We start from the raw sequence: 20,687 nt of genomic DNA on the forward strand, positions 1-20,687 counted from the left end.
TTTTATTTTTTATTTTTTACCAAAAATATGTAGAATATATATTAGCCTGATAAGCCGATGAAAAAAATTGTTTTGTTTTTTTAAATGTTGGGGATATTTATTATAGCAAAAAGTCGTTTTTTTTCCAAAATTCTCCCTTTTTTTTTGTTTGTAGCGTAACGAAAAACAACGCAGAAGTGATCAAATACCACCAAAAGAAAGCTCTATTTGTGGGGGGAAAAGGACATAAAGTGACGCAGTGCCGTATTGCAAAAAATGGCCTGGTCAGGAAGGGGACTAATTCTTCTGGGGCTGAAGTGGTTAAAAAAGAAAACAAGTGCAGCCACCATATCTAAGGGTTGTAACATATTGCATTTTGTTTCTGGGTTTAGTTATCCTTTAATTTTCAGCTGTTATGGAATAAAGAACATGTTTCAAGGCTTTACTTTCTTGGTTCTGTGTGCGGTGTGCTATATACATTGTGTACAATTACCTTTCCCCCTTCATTCATTTGTGTAGATTTTCCCTGGAGGCCACAGGTGGAGATGTCAGTCCCGCCCCTGAGGATCGGTAAAGAAGCCACCATACAGTGCGCAGTAACAAAATACTTCCCGGATGCTGTGAATGTGACGTGGTTCAGAAAAGACGAGCGATCCAGAGAAATGTGTCCTGTGACCTCAGATGGGATGTACAGAATATTGAATATTCCACTAGAGAGACAGAATGATAAGCCCTTTGGATGTAGATCATGTGTGACCTTCTCCCCCTCTCTGGAGAGAGATCAAGGTGTGGAATATATCTGCAGAGTGGAACATCCCACCCTGGAGAAACCAATAGAGAGGAGTACAGGAGCTCTGCAAGTCACCGGTGAGTACCCCATACACTGCAATAAGAGAAGAGGGAAAGGAAGTTATATCACTAACCACTTACCGCTGACCATTCATAAACCTCCTGGCAGCAAGTGTTTATAACAAGCTGCAGCCATGAGCTTGATCAGCTGTAATGGAAAGGGCCAACAGTAGCCACCTGGGGAGCCTGGGACCATGGCAATTGGCCAGGATAGCTAAACACAGGAGATAGAGGAACATCTATTCTCAAATCTCATCTGTGACTAATGAAGCCAAAAGTTACGATTATTGCATCACTTTCTGTTTCAGAGCTGTGATCCCTTGACTGCTACAGCCAGGGATGCAGCTAATCAAGCACCTTCTGTACTTGTTTTGGAGGGCAGGGGAGATATCAGAGGTCTAATAGACCACTAATGTCTCCATAAAGAGGACCTGTCACCTGCCCAAAGCTATCCTATAGGAGGCCTTTTATCTCCATTGTGATATTAATAAAGTTAAATGAAAAAATAAATAAACATGTAAAAATAGATACATTTAAATAAAATAAATAGAAGTACATTAAAAAAAAAAATAATTATCCCTATTACCAACCCCCAACCTCGGGGCATACACATAAATGCAAATGTTCTCATAGGTGTCGCACATGTATGTAAAATAGTGATTGCATGACACATGTGAGGTATCGCCATGAACATCAGAGTGAGGGCAATAATTCTAAGATCAATATTCAAAATTAACTGTATATACCTTAAATTTGGTTTTACATTTTTTTGTAGTATTTCCCTTAAATTCAGTCCTAGTGGTAGTGGCCACCAAGACAGCTAGGGGTTCATAGGTGTGTGCTGCCTTTTACATTAGGCTGTGAACCCCAAAGCTTAAACATACGGAAGGTTAAAATAATGTATGTAGATATTACACTTTATTGGAAAAAGGACAATTCCCCTTCTATATCGGGATGGGTTGACATCCTTAATGATATGATGGTTATAGAGGAGCTACAGGCGAAAGTAGATGACAGGTACGACAAATTTGTCGCGTTATGGTCCCTATGGCGCCACCACCCCGCCTCGGAATGTTTTCTGGGCGGTTTACGTCCTTGAGGCAAAGGGAGATGGTCTATTTTATCTAACCCAAAGACCAGCTGGTTGGCTTCCTCTGCCCCTGCATACTAGAAATGTTATCATGTAATCCCCCCTACCCACCGGTTAACTCCTGTCCGATGATGGAGCGCTGTTGTGTGGTTGACAACTTAGGAAAGGACGAAATAATGGTAACGCGCCACAGGCGTCTGATATATGTTGTGAGTACTGATCAGGGACCATGGGCCCTGGGGTTGTTGTTGTTGTCATCACAGGCAATAATATAGACAGTGGGGCTACGGAGCCTCTGCCTTGTTCTAGGTTACTTGCCATCCCTGGGGTTTCTGTCTACCTCTAGTATTCCCCCCCGCCCTCCCATTCAGCCTACCTCATCCTATTTCCGAGATAATTGTTATTATGTAATGTAATACATAAGGTCCTGGACATACTTTTGTATTTTTGTACTTTAATTGATCTTTCAAATGACTAAAATATATATTCAACCTTAAAATAATGTATGTAGTTCAGCTCACCACTCCTGGCAGGTGACTAATTTGGTCCCCCTGGCTTGGCGGTCAGCTCAGTAGGTTCTGCAATTCCTGGTCCTCGTGATCTTTTTAAAGGCAAATTCATTGTTCACTTTGCAAGGACACCCCAGAGCTTAGTAAATGTGGTAAAGTTTCGATTTGGAAAGATTAACCAATCACATGCTGGAAAAAAATACATTATTTTGCTTGCACATGATTGAATGATGGAAGTCAGCAGAACTTCACCTCATTTACTCAACTGTGGGGTATAGATTTGGATAGAGTGTAAAGGGATTAGAACCCCTGTCAGTTTTATTGCTGACTGTGTCCCCATTAAGGAGATTCACCCTCTTTATTGGTGCTGCTTACCATTATTATTGAAAGTAAAAGAAAATCCCCAAATTTGGGTTGTCCCCAGAAAAGTAATAGAGTGGAAATCTTTCAATGATGCCACTAGTTCTGGTGACTTCGGGGTTCCCAGGGAATTTCCTTTAATTTGCAGGGATTTCCTCTCACTTCCTGTTTGGATATGGGACAGGAAGTGAAGGGAAAACTCCCCAACGGGGCACAGATGGCGGAAAAAAAATCTGACAGGGGCCTTGCTCTATCCAAAATAAAAAAAGGGTTTTGCCTATAGTTCTACTTTAAGTTACTAGTTTTATTAATTTTTTTGCATTCATAATACAATTTATTTAGTTTATTTATCAAATCAATCCAAATTCATTGTGAAAGAATATCTGGTTCCATTTCTTTTGAAATTCAAAATGTGAATTTCAGAAGATGGCTATATTCCTTCTATTTTATTCTGTTCTATTCAAATTTCAAAAGATGGTTATATTCTTTTTATTTAAATCTATTCCAATTTCAGAAGATGCTTATATTCAATTTTATTCTATTTTATTTTATTTAATTCATTTGTTTATATTCTTTTCTATTCTCTTCTATTTTCTATTCAATTATTTTCTTTTTTTTTCACAATAAGTTTTATTGATGAGAATAGGTAATAACAGAGAAAACAGGGGGATAATAAGAACATAGAGTGAGTAATATAAAAGCTTTCAACAATTCTTTTCTTTTCTATTCTATTCTTTTATTTTTGTTTCTATTCCTTTTATTTCTATTTTATTTTCTATTCTATTTTATTCTATTCTATTCTTTTTGAAGTTTGAATTTTATAAGACTGCTATATTCGAATACACATTTTTTGAAGGAAATCAGCAATAGTCAGCAATATGTTAACATTTCAAAATTGTTTTCAAATTTGTTTCCAATTCCATCAGAATTTCTAATTAATTTGTTGTTTCGGACTAAATTTGGTTTAGTTATTTTGTTTTTTTTTCGAATTCATTACTATTGTAATACGGAAAATCTAGATACATACGAATCCACAAATAATGAAAATTTGGTCTGAATTTTGATTAGAAACAAAACGAACTCATGCACATGCCTAGTGTGCAGACTATTTGCCTTTAGTACATCAACCCCTTAGAGAGAGGGAACCTCCATAATGGGGACACAGTCCAGAGCACATATACAGGTATTCTATTCCTTCATCACTCCCTTCAGAACTAGAAATTAAATTTTTGTATTAGATTGCTTTAAAAAATGGAAAACAAGTTAACTGCCATCTTTGTAACAAATGCAATATAAAATATCTGTGGAATGGTACAAACATCCGAACTCAAGTACCAATTTCAAAACAACTCTTTTACATCAAGTTTCTGAATCATCAGGTTGAACTTTTGTGGCTTTTTGTTGCAGAACCAGAGCAGCAAAACCAACTTCTACAATATGAAGATAACCAGGGGGCCTACCGAGATCACAATTCAGCTACTACTATGGTAAAGTGGGGCGATGATGACACTGAGATGCCCTCAGATCCAGAGGAGACCAACCTAGATACATCCGGAGCGACTTATGTAAAGAATAAACAGAAGCCCTCTTCCAAGTTGTATGAGCCACGCCATGCTATGTATAATGAAAAAGACCAAGAGAAAAAACGCAGGAATCCAGAAACCAAGAAGCGCGCCTCGGATAAAACCATGGCAAAACTCCGGAATTTATCCCGTAATTCCTCTGACGATGAATCGCTTTAGTTTGAGTATACCTGTAAGTCTTGCAGCTGACCTTTGTTCTGGGTGATTATCCTTACTGCTAGTTCTTCTTGAATATTACATTTTGGAGATCATCACCACTAAAATCAAACCTAAACAAGAAGACATTATAAAAGAGTAAGACTGGAGTAGTGATGAAGAACGCTCTTCTGCAATGGAACAGAAGAGAAAACATTTCCATTGCAAATTTACCATGTGCTTGTGGCAGGTGTGAACTTCTCCTATGAGGGTATAAAAGTGACATGGTTACAATTTCCTCTGACCAGGGAGCGTACCAAGCTTTTTTTCTATTTTAAAGTAGAACAATGTGTGTTTTTTAAACCAGAACATAACCCTCCTGTCCTGTGCAGCCAAGGAATCTACCACCTCCGACAGTTGACAAAGTTCTGCGCTTGTGATCAGACACTAGCCATTTGTTGGCTTGACAGTTCGGTTGAGAATACAAGCAACTGTGACATTTGTCATTCATGGCATGCCTTAATGGTAACAGTTTTGGGAAACAGTTGAATTGATGGGTTGAGCTGTGAGCAGGAAGGTTTTTTTTGTTATGGAAGAGACATGATATCTCTCTTCTGTAATAAAGGTTTTTTATCTTCCTGTTTGTATTCTTCATTTACATACAACATGAGCTGTATATGTGCTGGTATCTGCTGGGTGGCGGGATGAAATTACTTCTGTGTGTATGCAGGGGAAGTCACATCCACCAGGATAGGTAATGAAGATGAGATGACCAGGAAGAAGCTGGATAGAAGATGTCGGCATTGGCGCTGAAGGTGGTCACAGACCATGCATCACTGGAGTAGAGGTGATTAAAGTTCCACTTTACAGTTGACCTTGCAGTGTCTATTTTATATCATTGTTTTTTCTTCCATTTTTATGTGGCACACACATTTTCAGCAAAATAGGCTTTTTAAAGTTCATGCTATATTATATCCTCCTCTTGGGTGGCTACATTGCCTTGTAGAGTCTCTCTGGTGTACCAGCGTAGCCATCCTGCTGGGCACACACTAAAACAATATTTATATTAGATAGGGACCAAAAGTGTGATATAATATTGTTTTGACAGGTCCTTTGTCATAATACATTAGGGGTGTATTAGCTCCCTGATGTCTCACTTGCCCTCCATTGAAGCTAATGGAGCACAGATCACACTCCATCAGCTTCTTCCCTGGCTACAGCAGAAACCAGAAGTGATGTTATACACATCGCTGGGATCGTAACCACCTAAGGAGCAGCCTCCGCAGTTACGCTGTGGCAGGTTGGCTTCCCTGGGCAAATCGTCATAGTTGTACGTTCGGCCACTTTAAGATCACTAGAGGGCGCAATGACGGAGCCGATGCACGTGACCGGCGGCCTGCAATGTCTCACAAATCCATGATCGCTCCTGAGATAGACAGAATGGAGATCTGTCAATGTAAACAGACAGATCTTCGTTCTGTCCGGAGAGAGGATACTGGTTTTGAACAGCGATATGGCTCCTTCTCCAGGCAGTCCCATCCCCCCCCCACAGTTAGAAACACTCAATAGGACACACATTTAACCCCTTGAGTGCCCCCTAGTGTTAACCCCTTCCCTGCCAGTTACATTTATACAGTAACCAGTGGCTATTTTTAGCTCTGATCGCTGTATGTATGTCACTGGTCCCAAAAAAGTGTTAAGTGTCCGATCTGTCTGCCGCAATATCGCAGTACCGCTAAAAATCGTAGATAACCGCCATTAATAGTAAAAAAAAAAAAATGTATAAATAAAATGCCATACGTATACCCCCTATTTTGTAGACGCTATAACTTTTGCGCAAAACAAACAATATATACTTATTGCAATTTTTTTTTTACGAAAAATATGTAGAAGAATACGTATCGGCTTAAACTGAGGGTAGAACTTTGTTTTTTTTGTTTTTTGGATATATATTCTAGCAAAAAGTAGAAAAAAAATTCAGTCTTTTTTTGTTTATAGCGCAAAAAATCAACACCGCAGAGGTGATCAAATATCACCAAAAGAAAGTTCTATCTGTGGGGAAAAAAAGGACTTACATTTTGTTTGGGTACAACGTCGCATGACCGCACAATTGTCAGTTAAAGCAACGCAGTGCCATATTGCAAAAAATGGCCTGGTCATTAAGGGGGTCGTCCTTAAGTGGTTAATAGGAAAGGGAGATTGCAGGTGCATTGGTGCATCTCCCCTCTACCCAGCAGCACTCGCCATGCAGATCTTGGGCCTGCAGGGAACATTCTTTGTTTTTTTTTGCCTTGGTTCCACACATTATACTTTTGCATTTGTAGTCTACTCTATTGTACAATATTATACTTCAATTTGGGGGGGGGGGGGGGGGGGGGAGACAGATATCCCTGTTTTGTTTTTTGCTAGGAATAAATGTGTAATATTTATAAAAACTGCATTTTCCCAATGCAATGTTTATGTAATTTCCCCGCCCATCATATAATTACCCCAATAAGTATTTTTTGTAATGTAATGATTTTAAATAGTATAATGCATGCTGTGTATTTGTTTAATAAAGAGGATTCGTGTGATTTTTATTAAAAATCTAATTTTGTAAAACTTTTGTAAAAAGTGTTCTGAAGCTTTTGGGAAATGAGCATCCCATTATAATTCTTTTCTTTATGCAAATGCGATTTTGTGGTTGTTAAAGCGGGAGTCCACCGGGACTCCGCGTTTTTTTTTTTTTTTTAAAAGCCAGCAGCTACAAATACTGCAGCTGCTGACTTTTAAAATAGTGACACTTACCTGTCCAGCGCGCCCGCGATGTCGGCACCCGAAGCCGATCTCTAGGTCGTCTGTCGGGTCCTGCCGCCGCCATCTTGGGTATGGGAATCAGGAAATGGAGCCTTTTCGGCTTCATTTCCCGGTTCCCTACTGCGCATGCGCGAATCGCGCTGCGCAATAAGGACGCTCCCCGCTGCCTCTGGGATCCGTGTGTTTCCCAGCAGGCAGCGGGGCACTTGCGGGAAGGGGTGGGCACTTGCGGAAAGGGGCGTAAGTTACACCCCTTTCCGCAGAGAGCTATCCCGGAAGTGGGTGCAGTTACCTGGATTATCCAGGTAACTGCACCCCCCTCCCCCCTGAAAGGTGCCGATTGTGGCACCGGAGGGGGGGAGGGTTCCGATGAGCGGAAGGTCCACTTTAGGGTGGACCTCCGCTTTAATACATTTTTAACTAGCCCAGCAATGAGGAATATAAAAAAAAAGCAGAAGGCCAGTATACTATGTAATGACATATGGGCAGTATCTGAATTATTTTCTTTACTAATACAATTTTTTTCAGCTGTATTATGTATTCTCTATATTTACCAAATCTTTCATGTGTCATTTTATGACTTCATCCTTAAAGTAGTTACTGTTATTAATAGCTCCACCTTTTATGACAAGAATTTACAAAGTCCCTTGCTAATAATATATCCTTGTTATGTACATATTATGTATACACTATTAAGCCTTGTACACACGGTCGGAGAATCTGTCGGAATGTGTCCTATCGGACCGTGTCATCGGATAATCCGACTGTGTGTGGTATGCATCGGACTGATTCTGTCCGAATCTCCGTCGGACACAATTTTCCAACATGTTGGAAATATTTCCCGACCAACTTTGCCGATCGGACATACTCCAAGTGCCACGCATGCTCAGATCAAATTCCTACATCAAAGCTATTGGCTACTAGCCTGAATGTAGTCCCATCGTAACGAAATTACGTCATCATGTTCTGAAAGATCGGATTTTTTCGCCAACTTTGTCCGACCGTGTGTATGCAACAGTTTCAGACAAGATCCGACGGGCAAAATCCGATGGATTTGGTTGTGGAAATCTCCGACCGTGTGTACAGGGGCTAAGTGTGTCTGTTTCCAGCGGTGGGAAATCCATAATAGGGCATGTACATGTTCATTGAGGAGAGGCCGTTTTAGAGCAGCTTAAAGGGAAACATAAAAAAATATGGAATTCCTTTAAATAACATGCTTAGGGGATGCTTTGAAGTGTTTGTTAACCCATATGTAACAAACACTGCCCAACCCTCTATTAGAGCCTGGCATAGCACACTGCATTAGTCTTTTATAAAAATGAGTGCTGTAAATACCGATTGAGAATGATCTTCAGGCCTGTCACATGACTCGAGGCCGCTGTATACCATACCTCCAATATATGGCTTCCGCAGGAGGGGCTGAGACCACCTGGTAGCTCAGGCTCTCCTGCAGTAGCCCTGGAAACTGGCCGAGAGTCACGTGAACCAGCCTGAAGATCGCGCTAAATCAGAATTTACAATGCTCATTTTAATAAAAGACTAATGCAGTGTGCTATGCCGGGCTATAAGAAAGGGGCTGGCAGGGACCATTTCGAATTTTTTTATTTTACTAATAACAGCGGGAGCAGAGACACAGACACAGATGTGACAGGCAGGGAGGAGGGGGAAAAAACGACAGCTGAGAGCAAGGCTGCGTATGACTGAGGGACGCACTTTGACCACAGTGGTCAGGTCTCAGCAGCACTGACCACCATGGTCAGTACAGAGAGGGGGATACAGGAAGCGGCAGGTTCAGGCAGGTTTTTTAACCGTTTAGAGGGGGGAAGATTACACAGCACAAGCACTGTGCTGGTTAATCTGCTTTAAGGGACCAGTACATCAATTTTTTTTTGAGGGGGTTAACAAACACTTTAAAGATGTACATGGAATTACAAAATGTTATGGTGCTTGGGGACCGCATCAGCAACGACATTTTAACATATTCTGACATCACTTACATTTCATGTCTATTCATTTTCTTTACTTTTACACAATTGTTTGGCTTATGTGCTGTTACAGTTGTATAAAAATATTATACAGTGCATAGTCATAGTTATGTTCATATTACTATTATCCTGCCATTTTGCGGTTATTTTGGTTATTACATTATCTGTTTCTGTCTTATACTCTGTGTTCCGCCTACTTGTATGTATTTCCTGTTCCTTCATTGTGCTTGTGGGGATGAAGATGGCCACATGTCTCTAGGCCTTATCTCATAGGCCAGTGATGGCGACCCTTGGCACCCCAGATGTTTTCGAACTACATTTCCCATGATGCTCATGCACTCTGCAGTGTAGTCGAGCATCATGGGAAATGTAGTTCCAAAACATCTGGGGTGCCAAGGTTCGCCATCACTGTCCTAGGCCTTATGCACTCTGCTTGCATCCAGGAACACATGACATGTTTTGACCTGCAAATACCGTCTTTTTTGATCATCTGCCACATCTTGTTGTCTGCTGTACGCTGCTCATTCAATAAATATCTTCATGGATATGAAAAGGTGTTTGTGGAGTTCGGCTATCTGATAAAAATTGTCTGCGGTGATTATATCTGCTTATACAGGCCAAGCATAGAGGTCTATACAGGCAAAAACGGAGGTATAAAGCTAAAGCTATCAATGCTATCAATGCCATATAAATTGCCAAACAGGGGCACATTAAGTCACAGAGCACAGCTTATTGTGATCTTCTATTCACTAACACACTATAATGTGTACAAAGTTTAATGAAAGGTCAATTCAGAGTGCACCTAAAAAACTACAAACCACATTGCAAAGGCAGTTGTTCCCCTGAACAATGAACAAAAAAAAAAAATCACAGTGCTATGTTTTAAAGACAAAGGCTAAAATTGTTACAGGTAGCTGGAGAGCATCCAAGCAGTTTGATTGGGCCCAAGGCATCAATGTAAGTCCTTGTACACACGTTCAGACATTCTGATGGAAAATGACTGATCGGACCGCGTTGTGGGCTCCATCTGACTTTTTTCGTCGGAATGTCCGACCAACAAAGATATAAAATTTTCCGACAACATGATCCGATCGGACTTTGTCCGATCGTTTGTAGAGAATTCCGATCGGACAAAGTGCCACGCATGCTCAGATCAAATTACGAGACCAAAGCTATTGGCTACTAGCCTGAACGTAGTCCCGTCGTAACGAACGAACGTCATCACGTTCCGAACTATCGGATTTTCTGACAACTTGTCCGACCGTGTGTATGCAACACCAGTTTCGGACAAAATCCGTAGGAAAAAATCCAACGGATTTTGTGGTGGGAATGTCCGACCGTGTGTACAATGGGTTAGAGGGAGAGACAAGTCAATTTTTCCAAGAATAAATTATAGTATGATATTCCAAACAAAGCAGCCCTAAATACTGCAGAGACTCGCTACCAATTAAGCAAGCATTTGTACTTGGCCACCATATAAAGAAAAAGATGAGACATATTTTATTTGGTTAAAAAAATTCTGTTTATTGTACTATAGTTAAGAGCCAGAAATATTGTACAGACACGCAGCACACCATGTAAGTGTTTTTACTAGGCCACAGTGCAAGATGGGAAGAATAGGCAGGTTTGATCCTCCTCAAATCTAAATTAGAAGGTGCTTTTTCAGAGCCACAAGCCAGAAAAACTGAACTGATCAGCTGGACAATATGCACTTCTTATTTGTTAAAGCGGAGTTCCACCCAAAAGTGGAACTTCCGCTTTAAGCACTTCTCGCCCCCTTACATGCCACATTTGGCATGTAATTTTTTTTTTGGGGGGGGGGGGGTGGAGTGGGTGCTTAGTTTTGAAGGGGACTTCCTGACCCACTTCCTGGTTCCAGCTACAGACCGCTTAGGCAACTTCTCCTCTCCCCCTAGGTGGCCCCTCCCCATCGGCAATCTTCTGGGACACGTGACAGGTCCCAGAAGATTGCCTGTCCACTGGGAGAGCGCAGCGCGACTCACGCATGCGCAGTGTGCACCCGGCCGTGAAGTCGCAAGCTGTCACGGCCGAGTGCCCACAGTATCAATGGAGGCGCTGAGGAAAGGAGAGGGAGAGAAGCAGGGCTCCGTGCGGCCACATCTCTGGACCGTGGAACAGGTAAGTGTCTGTTTATTTTAAAGTCAGCAGCTAAACTTTTTGTAGCTGCTGACTTTTAATAAAATAAAATAAAAAGCCTGGAACTCCGCTTTAAGTTTCTATGTCAGAAGGAGATCCAGCAAAACATATCTGCAAAAAACATATCTCAATTTCTTTTTCTTTTCAGACCATAAACCAAAACATGGCTGGATCTAGGGGTGTGTGGATGGGTGGGTATTCTAGGAGGCGAGGGGTGAAAGCTGTAGATGGGGGGGTATTCTAGATGCAGAGGGGAGATAGCTAAGAATGGGGGGTATTGTAAGGAGTAGGGGGGTGAGAGCTGTGTATGGGGGGTATTCTAGTTGCAGAGGGGAAAGATCTATTTATGAGGGGATATTATAGGTGCAAAGAGGTGATGTTTGTGTCCTCTAATAATGATTTTAGTGTATTATAGTAAAAATATAATTTTGATTTTTTTTGGGGTGGTGGGGTTCCCTGTCAGGTGGGCTGTATGGTGCCCTGTAATTTCTAACAGCTGCCCTGTCAGCAGTGATCCCTGTCCTCTGCTGGGGGGATATCTGGGGTGTAGAGGGGTCAGAGTACTGAGGGGATATCTGGGGTGTAGAGGGGTCAGAGTGCTGAGGTGATATCTGGGGTGTAGAGGAGTCATAATGCTGGGGGGATATCTGGGGTGTAGAGGGGTCAGAGTGCTGAGGGGATATCTGGGGTGTAGAGGGGTTAGAGTGCTGGAGGATATCTGGAGTGTAGAGGGGTCAGAGTGCTGAGGTGATGTTTGGGGTGTAGAGGAGTCAGAGTTCTGGGAGGATATCTGGGATGTAGAGGGGTTAGAGTGCTGGGGGAATATCTGGGGTGTAGAGTGGTCAGAGTGCTGAGGGGATATCTGGGGTGTCGAGCGGTCAGAGTGCTGAGGAGATATCTGGGGTGTAGAGGGGTTAGAGTGCTGGGGGATATCTGGGGTGTAGAAGGGTCAGAGTGCTGAGGTGATATCTGGGGTGTAGAGGAGTCAGAGTGCTGGGGGGGATATCTGGGATGTAGAGGGGTCTGAGTGCTGGCGGAATATCTGGGATGTATAGGGGTCTGAGTGCTGGGGGAATATCTGGGGTGTAGAGTGGTCAGAGTGCTGAGGGGATATCTGGGTTGTAGAGGGGTTAGAGTTCTGAGGTGATATCTGGGGTGTAGAGGGGTTAGAGTTCTGAGGTGATATCTGGGGTGTAGAGGGGTCAGAGTGCTGGGGGATATCTGGGGTGTAGAGGGGTCAGAATGCTGGGGGGATATCTGGGGTGTAGAGGGGTCAGAGTTCTGGGGGATATCTGGAATGTAGAGGGGTCAGAGTATTGGGGGGATATCTGGGGTGTAGAGGGGTCATAGTGCTGGGGAGGAAAGAATCTAGCAGATATATAATATCCACAGGACAGTTTTGTTACTTATGTACCATATTTTTCGAACCATAAGACGTACTTTTTCCCCCCCAGAAATATGGGGGAAAATGACTCTGCGTCTTATGGTGCGAATATATGTCTGACTCCGCCCCGTCACCGCTGGCACCGCCCCTTTCACCACCCCTGTCACTGCTGGCACCGCTCCCCATCACCGCTGGCACCGTCCCTTCACCGATGGCACCGCCCCTGTCACTGCTGGCACCACCCCCCTGCCGCCGCTGGCAACGCTCCCGCCGTCACTGCCCCATCGCCGGAAGAGACAGGAGAGCGGGGGACAGACATCCAAACCCCCTGTGGGCACCAGGCGATCTCCCAGCTGGGCAGCCTGACACTGCTCCTGACAGGATGGGATAATATCAGGTAAGTCTGCATTATGGGCAATGGTCACTCTGCGTTTATGGCAATGGTCACTCTGTGTTTATGGCAATGGTCACTCTGCGTTTATGGCAATGGTCACTCTGTGTTTATGGCAATGGTCACTCTGCGTTTATGGCAATGGTCAGGCTGCATCTCTTTGGCACTGGTCAGGCTGCATTTCATGGGCACTGCAAAATATTTTAGTACACCATTTGGTTCAGAATATTTTTTTCTCTTGTTTTCCTCCTCTAAAACCTAGGTGTGTCTTATGGTCAGGTGCATCTTATGGAGCGAAAAATACGTTATGTAGTATTTTCTCCACTGTTTCTTTGCTGTACAGGACGATTGTTCATGTAGTTAAAGCGGAGCTACACCCAAAGGGTGTGGATATGGAAGGGTCTGCCTCCTACCTACTTGATGTCTGTTTACCTGTGCTGTCTCCATTGCAGGGGCCCCAGAGCATTACTTTGCCCAGGTGCCCATGATGGCCCTGCTATTTGGGCACCCCTGAGTTACAGAGATTTCTTCTATGTACAGAGAGTTGAGCAGGTCTTTTTTTTTTTATAGGACAAGGCAAGTTTGTAAAGTAATGTTTGTGGTTAGAAGTCTATAAAGATTTATAATAAAGGTTTTATGAATGTGTCGGATGATGCTGGTGCTCTTTGTCCTTTGGAGACACATACAGTATCTGCCTGTAGGCCAGTCCCGCTTGGCTGAGAATAAGATATGCATTCTTCTCCCTTTACTGGGATTTGTCCTCAATGAGTGGGAGGTCACATTGGAGGAAGAGAAAGGATCTATAGAACAGGGGAAGGACACATCAGAAAACCCCGCATTGTATGCTGAGAATGTTGCCCAACTGTGCATGCCTTGAATGAGAAACAAGCGGACTAAAGGAACAGAAAAATGCACAGAGAAGTAGACAGCCTGCTTGGTATATAATACAGAAAGCTTTTCTATGGTGTAAAGTTATATAGGAAACTATAAAGTTCTGCTATAAATCTAAAGTTCACGTATGGCATTTTTTCACATCGTTTTTTTTCTCTTGAATCCAAACTTTTATTGATATTAAAGGTCAGGACAAGAAAATAGAAAAATCATATATCACTTTATACAGAATATAAAAAGATGCAAAGGAATAGAGAAGATCATATTCAATATGTCAATAACTGTTGTGTTTGTTGCTTCGACTCCGGAGGAGTTCTCTTAGCTAGAGGATAAAGCTGACAAATGATCTGTACACAAATTCAATATGTGCAAGACATAAATGAACAAAACAGTAAATAACTAGTTTCCATAAGGTGAGAACATCAAAAACCAGAATACAATGGAAGATTAGACACGAGCAGTCCGTTTTTGTTTCTGAATCGAAATTCCGATGAATTTTTCATTTTTGGAAATTTTGATGCATCTGAATTTCCCACTTACAATGGTACTGAATTTAAACAAATCCAAAATTGCAAGGGAAAAAATTGGACGAAATTCGAATACGAATAGATTCGAATCATTTTCTAATCGGTTTCGAATTCGAAAAGTTTTTAAATTCGAATAGTTTTCTAATTACAAATAATGGAATTCTACTACATTTGTTTTCCAATTTCCAAAGAGAATAAAATAAAATAGAAAAGAAAGGAATTGAATAGAAAACAACAGAATAGACTAGAAAATAATATAACAGAAAATAAAAGAATAGAATAAAATAGAGTAAAAAATAACAAAATAAAAGAACAGAAATGAATAGAATAGAAACAAATAGAATAGAATAAAATAGAAAGAATATAACCATCTTATGAAATTAAAATTTCAAGTAGAATACTTTTGACTTTGAATACATAAGAAAAGAGTATAATAGAAAAAAATAGAATAGACTATAATATAATAGAAAATAATAGAATTCAAAAAACAATAGAATGGAATATAACGAATACAACCATTTCCCAAAATTCAAATAGAATCAATTTGAATTTGAATAGAAAAGAATAGTTTAGAATAGAAAATAATTGAATAGTATAGAAAAAAACAATAGAATACAATAGAAAGAATATAATCATCTTCCAAAATTTGAATAGAATCAATTTGAATTTTAATTGAAAAGAATAGAATAGAAAATAAAATAAACAAATAGAAAAAGTATATAATTAAAAAAAGACCAATAGAATAGTAAGAATATAACCATTTCCCAATATTCAAATAGAACAATTTGAATAGAATAGAAAACAATAGATTAGAATAGGAAGATGGTTATATTCTTTCTATTCTATCATTTTTTTCAATGCTATTCTGTTATTTTCTATTCTGTTTTAATCTATTATTTTCTATTCTATCCAAATTTGAATTGATTCTATTTGAATTTTGGGAAATGCTTGTATTCTATTATTTTATATTCGAATTTCAGAAGATGGTTATATTACATAGTTCCATAGTAGGTGAGATTGAAAAAAAAGACACAAGTCCATCAAGTCCAACCTATGTGTGTGATTATATGTCAGTATTACATTGTATATCTCTGTATGTTGCGGTCGGTCAGGTGCTTATCTAATAGTTTCTTGAAACTATCGATGCTCCCCGCTGAGACCACCGCCTGTGGAAGGGAATTCCACATACTCCAGGTGCTGCCGGACCAGAGTTTTGTAGAGCAGAAGAATTATTGTTTTATCTCTGGAGTTGATCCCCTTTTTAATGCCAATATTCTGTTTGCTTTCTTAGAAGCAGCTTGGCATTGCATGCCATTGTCAAGCCTATCATCTACTAGGACCCCCCAGGTCCTTTTCCATTCTAGATTCCCCCAGAGGTTCTCCTCCCAGTCTATAGATTGCATTCCTGTTTTTGCCACCCAAATACATTATTTTACATTTTTCTACATTGAACCTCATTTGCAATGTAGTTGCCCACTCCATTCATTTGCTCAGCTCTTCTTGCAAGGTTTCCACATCCTGAGGAGAAGTTATTGCCCTGCTTAGCTTAGTATCGTCCGCAAATACAGAGATTGAACTGTTTACCCCATCCCCATCCTCCAGGTCGTTTATGAACAAATGAAATAGGATTGGTCCCAGCACAGAACCCTGGGGGACCCCATTACCCACCCCTGACCATTCCGAGTACTCCCCATTTATCACCACCCTCTGAACTCACCCTTGTAGCCAGTTTTCAATCCATGTACTCACCCTATGGTCCATGCCAACGGACCTTATTTTGTACAGTAAACATTTATAGAGAACTGTGTCAAATGCTTTTGCAAAATCCAGATACATCACATCTACGGGCATTTCTTTATCTAGATGGCAACTCACCTCCTCATAGAAGGTTAATAGATTGGTTTGGCAAAAACGATTCTTCATGCATCCATGCTGATTACTGCTGATACCGTTCTCATTACTAAAATCTTGTATATAGTCCCTTATCATCCTCTCCAAGAGTTGACATACTATTGATGTTAGGCTAACTGGTCTGTAATTCCCAGGGATGTATTTTGGGCCCTTTTTAAATATTGGTGCTACATTAGCTTTTCTCCGATCAGTTGGTACCATTCCAGTCAGTATACTATCAGTAAAAATTAGGAACAATGGTCTGGCAATTGCTTGACTGAGTTCCCTAAGTGCCCTCGGGTGCAAGCCATCTGGTCCCGGTGATTTATTAATGTTAAGTTTTCCAAGTCTAATTTTAATTCTGTCCTCTGTTAGCCATGGAGGTGCTTCCTGTGATGTGTCATGAGGATAAACACTGCAGTTTTGGTTACTGAAGCCACCCGATTCCCTCATGAAGACTGAGGAGAAGAATAAATTCAATACCATCGCCATCTCCCCATCCTTTGTAACCAGATGTCCTTCCTCATTCTTTATGCGGAAAATATGGACTGTCCTCCCTTTTTTACTATTTCAATACTTAAAGAATTTCTTGGGATTTATTTTGCACTCCTCTGCTATGTGTCTTTCATGTTCTATCTTAGCCGTCCTTATTGCACCCTTACGTTTCTTGTTGCATTCTTTATAATGTCAGAATGCTGATGATGATCCCTCAACCTTGTATTTTTTGAAGGCCTTCTCCTTTGCTTTTATATACATTTTTACATTGAATGAATGAAATACTTGTATCGCGCACAATGCGAACTGAATCGCCTCTAGGCGCTAACATTGGAGTTAAGCCATCCAGGACTTTTGTTTGCTCTTTTAAATGTATTACCCAATGGAATGCATTGGCTAATGCCCTTATTTAATATGCTCTTAAAGCAAACCCATCTCTCCTCAGCGTTCTTTGCTCCTAAGATTTTATCCCAATTTATGCCTTCTAGTAAGATTCGCAGTACATTCTTTCTATTTTATTCTATTCTATTCTATTTGTTTTTATTTTAGTACGTTTTTTTTTAATTTTCTATTCTATTTTGTTCTGTTTTACGCTAAAATATTATATTATTTTATTTTCTGCTATATTCATTTCTATCATATTATATTTCTTTTTTATTCAATTCCTTTTTTTTCTATTCTATTTGATTCTCTTTAGAAATTAGAAAACAAACTGAAAACTATTGAAAATTGATTCGAAAACCATTCAAATTCAGAAAATTTGAATTGATTTGAATATGAATTAACAAAACACATTTAGCTAAACAAATCTCGTTAAATAACGAAACGAAAACGAAAAAAACAAAACGTTTTTGTTCTGCACATGTCTATGGAAGATATTGTCATCAATAATTACAGCGGCAGCAGCCTATCCATTACAAGTTCTGGGGGGGCAATGCTGGGGAGTCTAGCCATCCCAGCCAAACCAGCTGAAGCTTACGGCATTACAGTGGCAGTAGGCAGGTTGCACTCTCAGTATGAGGAATTGACATACTGTACTCTGTCCATTGCTTAACTATCGAAACGGTGAAGGTCATTCAATATCTTGCTATCAACTTTCTAGCTATGTATAGAAAATGTGACATCACTAGGTAAACTCCTGGTTGGTACAATTCCGGGTCCAGGGCACCCGATAAGCAAACTAATGTATCCGTGGTCATGGTAACTTGAGAAACTAGAGAAACAGTTTGTACCACCTGTGTAGACAATCTCTTAAGTTTCGGACACCTCCATAACATATGGATAATATTGCCTCTATGCGAGTTGCACTTTTGACATAAAGGTGCATCTCTCTCACACTAGGTAATAGCTGGTCTGGTGTTCTATAGACTCGATATAGTAAGAAGAGCTATGAATAAGCGCTAATTTCAGCGTGAAACGCGTCAGCATTTTTTTATCTATTTTCTTTGTCCCTTTGCTGTTGTGATCTGCATGATGTGAAGATTTTTTGAGTGGAAACAATAAAGGCATTACTTATTTTACCTGATCCGGAGTGCGGCTATACAGAGTTTTTCTGTTCCTTTACATAATAAGAAGAGCTGAGAGAGTTTTGTGATGAGGAGAAGGACATAAAATGTATTGATTCCAAGGCCATTTCTCACTATCTATCCCTCCAATGTCTTCTATCCACGCTGCCCTACTCCTGAATGCTGCAGGGTCTTGTATTTTATTTTTTTACATAGTTGCATTGTTCCAGCATGGACTAATGTACACTATATTACCAAAAGTATTGGGACTCCTGGCTTTACACGCACATGGACTTTAATGGCATCCTAGTCTTAGTCCGTAGGGTTCAATATTGAGTTGGCCCATCCTATGATTTGGATCAGTGCACAAAGCAAGGGCCATAAAGACATGGATGAGAGAGTTTGGGGTGGAGGAACTTGACTGGCCTTCACAGAGTCCTGACTTCAACCCGATAGAACACCTTTGGGATGAATTAGAGCGGAGACTGAGAGCCAGGACTTCTTGTCCAACATCAGTGCCCGACCTCACAAATGCACTTCTGGAAGAATGATCAAACATTCTCATAGACACACTCCTAAACCTTGTGGACGGCCTTCCCAGAAGAGTTGAAGTTGTTATAGCTGCAAAGGGTGGGCCAACTCAATATTGAACCCTACGGGCTAAGACTGGGATGCTGTTAAAGTTCATGTGTGTGTGTAAAGGCAGGCGTCCCAATACTTTTAATAATATAGTATATTTACCTGTGAGATCCCCATGTAAGCTGGAAATCACTGTGATAAGCACCAATAGTACAATAATTGGCACTAGCTTTCATGTCCTGTACCGAACAGCTCTCCTGCTGCTTACTGGACACAGGTTGCTCTTCTGCATGGGAAAAAATGCAATCATTCTCTTATTGGAAAAGCCTTGCATTCTCCGCCTTGTCCAAACAGAGAATGCTTTCTATTCATTGAGAAATAGCACCGTATTCTCTTAATGGCACCTGTGCCGAGATAGCAACCTCCTGTGTTCACAATGCAGCAGGGCAGCCGCTCAGGACGGAACGTGGATGCAAGTGGAGATCACTGTAGTAGAGGTGCACCAGCTTCCATGAAGGTCCCACAGGTATGGCACATACATACTAATGCTGGCCTTATACCTGTAGAATTTGTCACATTTTTAGAAACATTTTTCAGAGCATTTGTTCATTTCCTTAAAGAGGAACTTCACTCTCTCAACCAACTTTGACTACTCTTAATCGTTATGCTGCTAGCATTAGTAAATAGATAGGAAAGTGTATCGTATTTACTTGTTTTAACCTTTTTTTTACATTTCTTCAGTTACTTCCTGGCTTCCAGACCTAGGCAAATTATGTCATACATCCCATAAGTCTTCAGAAGGGGCTTTCTCATTTAGGCACATCCTCTTGCTCTAGTGTCTGAGCTAAGGGAAGATGGATTCCAGGAGGTAAATGCTACATGAATCATCTGCCCTTATTCAAGATGGCTACGGCCAGTAATGCTAAGGGGGTGTATTTAAAAGTGGTTTCTCCACAAAATTAAGCATGGAGACATGGATGGATGGATGGATGGATGAGTTTACTTTGAATATTAAAAATGAATTAAAGAGCGTTTTTGGTTTGTGGTGTTTAGATGCATTGTAGTTCCACTTTAACTACTTATGGACCGCCCACCATCGCTGTACGTCGGCTGTTTGAAGTGGAATAGCGTTGGTATGGCAGCAGATAGCTGCCATAACCCCGGCATCCTCTTCAATGGCAGACAGTCCCCTTTCAGATAAAAGTGGTCTCTGCGATGGATTCGCCTCGTGATCAATTTTAGAATTTATTTATTGGGGGGCACTTACCGGATCCGTCGGTAGTGGCAAGGATGATCAGGTCCTTTCACCTCAACAGCCTGGAATCAATTGAGGGTAAGATGGCCCACATTCAGCTCCATATCAGTGAATGGAGGAAGCAAGGTCAAACGTCAATTCCGCCCAATGATTCCGGCTTAGTTTGGGTCGCCGACAAGCCAGCGAACACACCAGCTGGTCGTTCGGGCCTCCCGGTGGGACGGGAGACCCGGGCAGAGTGGCAGAAGGCATGATAAAGATGGCTCATCAGCCATATCAGGTATGTGATTTGCCGTGAAGTGGTTAAAGGTTCCCGAGGTAAGTGGG

At 41.0% G+C, this 20,687-nt stretch overlaps 1 protein-coding gene across 3 annotated transcripts in view; it reads left to right on the forward strand.

Moving 5' to 3' along the window:
* The window catches only part of LOC143923709 (uncharacterized), a 114,508-nt gene extending 104,669 nt beyond the window's left edge, over positions 1–9,839 (forward strand). For all 3 annotated transcript variants that reach the window (XM_077447516.1, XM_077447515.1, XM_077447514.1), the window contains 2 exons: positions 499–846; positions 4,195–9,839. In XM_077447516.1, the coding sequence (XP_077303642.1) occupies positions 499–846; positions 4,195–4,529 (683 nt within the window). In that variant the 3' untranslated portion in view covers positions 4,530–9,839. The remainder of the gene's footprint in view (positions 1–498; positions 847–4,194) is intronic.
* Positions 9,840–20,687: the final 10,848 nt, after the last annotated feature.

Source organism: Lithobates pipiens, unplaced genomic scaffold (genome assembly GCF_037356315.1).
Source record: "Lithobates pipiens isolate NorthernLeopardFrog02 unplaced genomic scaffold, aLitPip1_a1.2 Scaffold_22, whole genome shotgun sequence".
Lineage (NCBI taxonomy): Eukaryota > Metazoa > Chordata > Amphibia > Anura > Ranidae > Lithobates > Lithobates pipiens.